The 8,251-nt window shown below is 48.0% G+C and overlaps 1 protein-coding gene across 4 annotated transcripts; it reads right to left on the bottom strand.

The window, feature by feature from the left end:
* Nucleotides 1-263: 263 nt before the first annotated feature.
* ZBTB18 (zinc finger and BTB domain containing 18) lies at nt 264-7,538 on the bottom strand. 4 transcript variants are annotated; one of them, XM_048298229.1, is made up of 3 exons: nt 7,421-7,538; nt 6,002-6,085; nt 264-3,889 (listed from the first exon to the last, which is right to left on the bottom strand). In XM_048298229.1, the coding sequence occupies exons 2-3, from the start codon at nt 6,012-6,014 to the stop codon at nt 2,307-2,309; spliced, it is 1,596 nt and encodes a 531-aa protein (XP_048154186.1). In that variant the 5' UTR covers nt 6,015-6,085; nt 7,421-7,538; the 3' UTR covers nt 264-2,306. The 4 variants fall into 4 exon arrangements, with proteins under 4 accessions (XP_048154186.1, XP_048154185.1, XP_048154187.1 ...); XM_048298228.1 differs by lacking the exon at nt 7,421-7,538 and adding an exon at nt 6,902-6,920; XM_048298230.1 differs by lacking the exon at nt 6,002-6,085.
* Nucleotides 7,539-8,251: the final 713 nt, after the last annotated feature.

An 8,251-nucleotide genomic window follows, 5' to 3' on the forward strand; every position in this document is an offset into this window, starting at 1 on the left:
GAAGTAAAAAATAATTAAAAAATACCTCTACAGAATGAGCGAGAGCTACACACAGAGAAATGCTTTCAAAACACAAGCATTTAATTTTTTTAAATGTTAAGTGAGATGTAAATATGTATGGTAGCAACAAAGTGCCCAAAAGCATACTGAAAACATATTCCATACACAGTTAGCAATAGAAGTCTGTACAAAAGTAATAAAGTTACACATTATAAAAAATACTCCATAACTATAATTTAAAAGAGGGAAAAAAGACAAGGGAATTGATTTCTCAGTTCATATAATTTATTGCAGTTAGCACACAGTTTAAAAATTCACCAACACACCAATAGTACAAAACTAAACAGCATTATAAGTTATTCCCTCCTCAGGAAAATAAAACATACTATGATTGTCAAAGCTAGATGTCAGTCTAAGTTTTAGAACAAAAGAAGAATGTGAAACTAAGGAAAGGAAAAAAGCAATCACTCACGAGGACCACAAAAAAATCCAAGAGAAAGTCCATTTTCCTCAGACACTGATTGTCTTTTCTAAATTAAGAAAAGAATGTAGTTTTAAACCTAGAAACTATTCAAGTAACTAAAGATAACGCTCCAAGGCCATTTTCACAGCTTTTTTTTTGTTTTAAATGCCATTACAGCCAAATTAACACACATTTGACCAAATATTTCCAAAACAGTCCAGCAATACACAATGGAGTTTTCCATTCAGTATCTTAAGCACAAAAATAGGCTATGTTTACAGTAGTTAAGGCGATCAAATTTTAAACAAAAGCAGAGGAAAAAAAAAAGGAAAAAAAAAAAAGGAAAAAACAGCAAACGTTTTCCATGCTACTCCCATAGACCTTATTTGTAAGTGCAAGACAGGAAAACAAACACTGTGCAAAATGCTTTTGACCTGCGTGTTGGTCATTAAAACCACACGTCAGGCTGCAGTCTCTGCTGCTTGGATACGCATAGTCCTTCCCCGGCCCCCCCGGCCCCCCCTGTCACTCAGGCCTGCCCAGGCCTTTCAGCCCGGGGCTTTTTTTTGCTTTTTTTTTTCAGTCCACAGCCTCTTTTCAACGGGGGAAAAAAAAAGAACGACCTATTGTGGTGGAGTGGTGCAGCAGGAATCCTACAAATGCTCATCTGGGGAAATGGACGCACCTCAGTTGGAGCTGGCGTGGGGTCTGTGCAATTAGAAGGGGTCTGGGGTTAGTAAATGCACACCGCACATGCAAATCTCGAAGCCTGGTTGTAAACATTCAATTTTTTTTCCTTGTTAACGTAGCTAAATCGGCAACTCGTAGCTTAAGTTCTTCTCAACTTAAAGACAGTGGGAAAGTAAATTTAAATTAGATAAAATAAAAACAGTGCATTTCTTGTCTTCATAACACTGGCATTTTCAACGGTGTCAGGTTTTTTTCCTAAGGAAATTAAATAATTTTCAACTCACTCGTTAAAGTTATACAATGCAAACAAAGACAAAAATATACTGAAAATCATGCATTTCTGTAGCGTTAATATTTACTTTTCAAGACTCAACTAAGAGCATCAACACAACCTGCCAAGTTCTTTGATACCTCCCCCCGGCCCATGTAATCAATTACAGTATACAATAACAGTAATTCACATTTTTTAAACACACAGTTCATCACTGCTGAAGCTGCAATATCCTTTTTCATCCCAAGCAAACCTTCACGTAAGACAGAGTCCCAGTGATCCCAGTGTACTCTCAGGGTTTTTGTTTTATGTTTTTGTGTTGGTTTTTTTGTGGTTTTTTTTCCAGTGGGAACTGTCAGAAATCCAGAAGTTGCCATAATAAGTTTTAAGTCAACCGCTTGTTTAAAAATAGATAATCCAGCATTTCAGAAATTTTCCATTTGGGTCTAAAAGCATTCAGGTTTCCAACAGCTAGAAAGGTCTCATGCAATTATAGAAATGTAAAGGAACTGACAGAATTGGGAGAGGATTTCTACATTCAGATTTTAAGAGGGAAAAAGATCAAGAGTTTAAAAGAACGCAGTGTTTTGGGGAGAATAAAGCCACATCCAAATTTTTTGAATTGGAGATTCCTTAGAAGTAAAGTATCCGCTGGCTTCTATTCCAAAAAGGGGGAAAAATACGCTCCGCAATTAGTTACTTTGTCGGATTACCTCTACAGTTCATTTTTATTGGAGTGCTAAATTAGTGAAATATTCATGCTGCCTTAAAGTGCAAAAACAAGCTAATAGCCAAACTTTCAGTTCAAGGAAACAAGATTGCTTTTAGACTGTACCACAACTATATAGATTTATATATATATTATTTATATATATAAAAATTTTATTTCCAAAGTTCTTGTGAGCTATCTTCTAAGGTCCAGTCTCTGACAGTAGGTAAGCTCAGTGCTTCGCTTTTGACAGACAATGAGTTCACCAACTCACAGTGAAACTTCCGAATGTGTCTGTAAAGGTCTCCGGACTGTGTGAACCTGCGTTCACACCACTTACAAGCATGAGGCTTCTCCCGCGTGTGAACCACTGCGTGGCGGCTCAGGTTGTGGGAGTACTGGAAGCTCTTCCCACACTGGGTGCAAGTGTAGGGCTTTTCACCTGAATGAGTCCTCTCATGACGTTTCAAGGTGTACATGCAAGAAAAAGTCTTACCACACAACGAGCAGGTCGGGACATTGACATCAGTAGCAGGCTTGCTGCGGATCCCGTCCTGCTCTCGAAAGTGCGTGCTTAAATGAATTTGCAGGATGTGGGGACTAGGAAAGACCTTGTTGCAGAGAGGACACATAAAAATTTGGCCGGCGGGGCTAAGTATGTTTGACACGTAAGGGAGCAAGCTGCTGTCCATGTTTCCCTCCACCTGGACTCTCTCATTCTCTGGAGTTATCATTTCATCATCGCTTGCCTTGTCCTCTCTATCTAGCTCCCTCAAGACCGAATCTTCCCTCATCGGAGCCAGGTGGGCCGGCTCGTACTGTACCCTGTTATTAGTGCTCACACTTTCCTTCACAGTGCTATGTTCCATATCATAGTCATTAGTGCCAACATCACTCTCATCACAGGAAGCCTCTTTCTCCACCTTCACCTGAACCAGGCTGTTTCTAAGCATGTCCTGCGAAGAGAAATAAGAACTGTTCAAATTTTCAACTCCTGAAAGGCTGGACTTGACAGACAGGTCCAGCACGCAGTCAACATCTGCTGAATCCCTCACGGAGGTGACAGACCTCTGGGACAAAGACTCTGTTGAGCTGCAGGGGCTGGCTACTGTTTTTCCAGCTGCTGCTGTGTGCGTCTCTGCCTCTCCGCCAGTCTGGGGAATGCCTGCTGAGTCTGAGGGCAATCTCATCCACATGTTCCCAGGCTCAGCCGCCAAGTCCCTTTTGCTAGGCAGGATGTTCAATTTTTCATCTTCTCCGTCGTCTTCATCGCTGGGCAAGTCTCCTGGCATGTGGCTGCTGCCGTCGGAGAGGCTCTCCACTTTGTCTGAACAACTTGAGGCGTCTTCCTCCTTTTTTGTACTGTCTGCCTCCGTGGTTGCTTTCTCTTTCAGCTTCTTTTTGCAGACTTTGACAATGTCATACATGTGGAGATAACTGGCAGCTGCTAGCACGTCTTCAATGGGCAAGTCTTTGAACTGGAGCTTTCCTTCGTACATGAATTCAAGCAGGAGAGCGAAAGCTGGGGCTGTAACAATGTCGCTGTTCAGATGAACAATGTCCCTTTTGTCCAGCTGGTCCTTGTAAAAGAGGTGGAAATACATGCTGCATGAAGCCAGTACAGCTCTGTGCGCTCGGAACTGGGCATCTCCTACCAGAACAGTGCAATCACAAAGAAAACCCTGATGTCTCTGCTCACTCAGACACTGTAGCAAATGTCTACTGTGGTCAGGAAACTCCATACTGTCTTCATAACCTATAAGCAACAAGATTTTTGAAAATTAAATGTAGGTCAGAATCACAGAACTTATGAATCCAAGTAATTCCACTCTAAAAACCTTGTATTTATATTGCAGGAATTCTGGTACTGACACCACGCAAAGATTATTTACCACGAATGTACAATGGCAACTCTTTCCCCGACTGACCACTACAGTTCTGATTTCCTTTCTGTGGTAAATAAGCTGGTTTAGTGAGCGCGTAGGTACATCTGCAATTTTTTTTTTGAAGTATCACTGCTGTTCATAAAATCTGTTCAACAGTTTGGTTTTTTTTTTTTTTTAAGAGAACTTTCTCCAGATTAAGTCCCTTGGAGGGCAGATCAAAAAAAAAAAAAAAAATTTTTTTTTAAACACTAAGTTTGAGAGATCACAGAAGTGGCAGAAAAAAATACCAGATCATCTACCTTCTTTTGAAAGTTAAATTGTAGTAAGAGGAGAGGTTCTCACATGAAGAGATGTTAATATACCCAAATCTGACGGTCTAACATTCATAAACCACAAAAACTATTTACATGTGTCAATTTATATCAACAGCAAAAATGGACATTTTTACAAATTTAGTTCATGTAGTTTTCTTCTTGTAGTAAGTACAGGTTTTTTTTAAGGTTTTAAACCTTTTCCATACTGTACAATAGAACATGATCGTTTTTTGCCAACATGCAGAATATACAAAAGAAAGCTAACAACCAAAATGCCAATGAGCACCACTTCCCCAGTGCAGAAGGACAGAAATTTCCCTCCCCTCCCACACCAGGCAGAGTTAACAGTACTAAGCTTTAAAAAAAAAAAAAAAAAAAAGTCATTCAACCATTCAACTTGAGCATGTATCCAGGTTTAAAAAGAGTATCCCAAGTATGTTCTTACCCAAGTGGTTTTTTATTTGCCTTCCTTGATGATAAAGGCAAAATAAACTTAAAAAAGAAGTAAGGAAGTCAAAACTCAATGGAAAGTAAAATCGTTTAAAAAACCTATGTTAATCTATTCTTCTGTGATTGATAGCAATGGTCTCCCAAACCATCTAAGCAGATCGTGACTCTCCAGGCTGGCAGATATTATTGAAAAACCCTCATCCCTTGCAAACCAAGATGTACTAAAACTTACAACACAACCCCTACTATATTCTGTAAAATACCATTGCTAGAGTAAAGCATGAAGATTTACAATACAATCACTTTAAGTGCCCCACAGCCAACATCAATCCTAATCCTTAAGAGGGCTAAAAATAAAGATTGGAGGGCAGCTCACAAGGTAGCTGTGATCAAATTAGGAGGCTGAAAGGACAGAGAGGGACGAAGAAGGAAGCTTATAAACATCTGATCCAGCTGACTGTGGCCATATGGCAGCTGCTGCCCAGATAAAGAGATTAAGAATAGAGGAGTGCGATTACAGCTGTCTGGCCAATTCAGGCAGCTCAAATCTACAAGTTCTAAATTAGTCACAAATACAAAAACTCCTTCAAATAATTATTGTTACGCTAAATAAAAGATTTCAAATGCTACATGCAAGGAAGAAAAGAGGAAACCAGTCAAGCCATTCTCCGGGGTACAAAAGTTTTTAAACACATAACTGATTTCTATCTTTCAGAAGCACTACAGCTGTATGCTACTACATTTCTGAGCTGCTGGATATTTAATCATGAAGTTTAATGAAAGACTTCCCTACAAACACATTTTAGCCAGGAAGGTCCTTTTGTAAAAACGAACACTCTCGTATATTTCACTAAAACCCCTGCGAAGTCATTTAAAAGATGCAAGACAAGAACATAAAGCAAAACTCTCTTCAGGCTTGCCACTAAATCCATTGCAGTTTTGGTCTCAGAAATTAAGAATGAACTTGCTCTCTCCTTCTTCCAAATCAAGACATTCCCACAATATGCATTAAAGTTAATGCTAACAATGTGCCCAAGAACTGATACTCTCCAACTGTAGCCCAAGCCTTTTGACGAAGTCCACTTATCTATTTAATACTCAATTTCATATATTACCTCTAAACTTGGTTAGAAAAGTAATGTGATTTTTTTTTCTAAAATTCAATAAACAACACACCAAAACAGAAATATGCTGTATCTAATCTATTGCTACTCCTACCTTTAGTACACATAAACCTGATTAAGTCCTTTCCTCTGAGTCTTGCTGGCTCCAGGTCTGTTAGATCGGTGGAAAAAAAGCAGACTAGGAGAGACAGATGCAAAGTGGAGATGATGTTAGAGAGGAATGAGATACCTTCTCCACACACAGATCTGCACACACTAACTCCCTGTCTGTGTGTTAGAATAAAAGGCTGAGGGATGGCAGGCTGTCAGCTGCTCTGACATCATGTTCAGATGGAAATGCTACCTCCAGCTGTGCTCCTTTTAATGCCATATGCTACTCCTCTACACTCCTGCCACCAGCTTTTTCTTAGGAGAACTTTTCTCTTCTGTTAGTATAAACAAAATACTTCAAAGTCTCTTTTTTTCAAACTTTCTAACAGGGAGGAAAAAAAAAAAAAAAGAAAATCCTAAACATATGGGGCTCTACTGTATGTGCAGCATAGCAACACTTCTGCCTTAACTTGGAGGACCGCTTTATGTGCTGACAGCGTACCCCAGCCACGGGGTTACCCCAGAAAGCCACACCGGCTCGGTTTTACTGAGCCCAGGGGTTCATTTAAAAGCAGAAATTAACCGGACCTATTTACCACCTCACAGCTCCCCGCTCCGCCGCCGGTCCTTTCAGTTCCAGCGTTTAAGACAGCGCAAGTGACACCGAGCACCAACTCCGGCTCCTTTCGAGCCGCGGAGCAGCTCCCCTGGCCGGGGCACTACAGCGAGCACTCGGCTCGGCTCGGCTCGGCTCCTACACCGCTCTTCCCGCGGGGGCTGGGGCTGCCCAGCTATTTGACCGCGGCGGCCCCGGGACGCGGGTCCCGGGCCCCGCAGGCTCCGAGCGGCCCCCCCCGCCCGAGCGGGAGCCCCGAGCCGCGCCGGCCCCCCCGGTGACACTCACGCGTGTACCCAGCGGGGCGGGTCACCTGCCCGCTGCCGGGCGGGGACAGCCCGCCGCCCCCCGGGACGGGACGGGACGGGCGGGGAGGCGGCAGCGACGGCGCGCAGCAAGTTCCCGGCGGGCCCGGCCCCGCCATCCCCGCCGGGCGGCGGCAACTTTTGGCCGGGGCTGTGTGTGTCCCCCCCCCCGGCCCGACACTCCCGGCCGAGGCCCTGGTCCCGCGGGCAGCGCCGCCCCCGCCCGGGGCCGGGCCGTGGCCGGGCGCGCCGGCAGCCGCCCCGCGGAGAAGGAAGCAGCTGCCCGGCGCGCAAGAAAAGCCGCCCCCGGGTCACGGCGGCAACAAAAGAAAAGTAACCGGGAGCGTCGCCGGGGCGGCCGGTCCCGCCGCCCGGGGAGCGCTGCCCCCGCCCCTCCGCCCACCCCCAGCCGGACCCGCCGCCAACTCCGCCCGCCCGCGGGGCCGCAGCGGCCCCGGCCCCGGCGCGGCGGGTGTGTGGGGATGGGGGCAGCGGGACTCACACTGCGCGGCGGCCCGAAGTCCCCGCGCTCCCGCCGCCGCCGCCGCCGCCCGCCGGCTTCTCTTCGCTCACTTGCCGCTCCGGGATCGTGCCTCGCCCCCCGCCCGCCCCCCGCACCCGCTGGCCGCCGCCCCCCCCGGGCTCCCCCCTGCCGGCGGCTGAGGAGCGAGCGGGGCAGCCGGCGGAGCGAAGCGGGCCCCGCGCTCAGCGGCTCCCCATGGCACCGGCGGGGCGCGGGGGCGGGCGGGGACCGGGGGCGGGCGGGGGCGCGGGGCGCTCGCGCGGCGGCGGCGGCACAGCCGGGCCCGGCTGCGGCAGACAGATGTTCGCCCCCTCCCTCCCCGCTCCCCACTTCGGACTCCGCTCCCTGACTGACAGCGCGGCCCGCCCGCGCCGCCGCCGCCGCCAACCGCCGCGGCGCCCCGGCGCTGACTGACGGGCCGCGGCGGCCGCCGATTGGAGGAGGGCGGCCCGGGAAGGCCGGCGGCGCCACCAATCGCGGAGCGCGGACGGGCAGAGGGGGCGTGACCCGGCGGGGAGCCGAGGCGGAAGGGGGCGGGGCCGCGCGGGGCCCGGGGCGGGGCGAGCGGCGCGGGGCGGGGCCGGCGGGGCGGGGCGGCGGCGGGCGGCGCGGTGCATGGCGGGACGGCGGCAGGTGCGGCGCAGCCCGGGAGGCCCCGGCGCGGCGGGAGCGGTGCGGGAGCGGTGCGGGGTGCGCTCCTGCAGCCTCGGGTGCTCCCGCAGCCTCGTCTGGCCGCCCGGGCGCTGCCGTCCGCCTCGGGGCTGGTCGGCGTGAAGAGCGTGCTATGAAGTGCTGAGACCATGCAGTCAT

This window comes from Corvus hawaiiensis, chromosome 3 (assembly GCF_020740725.1).
Source record: "Corvus hawaiiensis isolate bCorHaw1 chromosome 3, bCorHaw1.pri.cur, whole genome shotgun sequence".
In the NCBI taxonomy this organism is placed as follows: domain Eukaryota; kingdom Metazoa; phylum Chordata; class Aves; order Passeriformes; family Corvidae; genus Corvus; species Corvus hawaiiensis.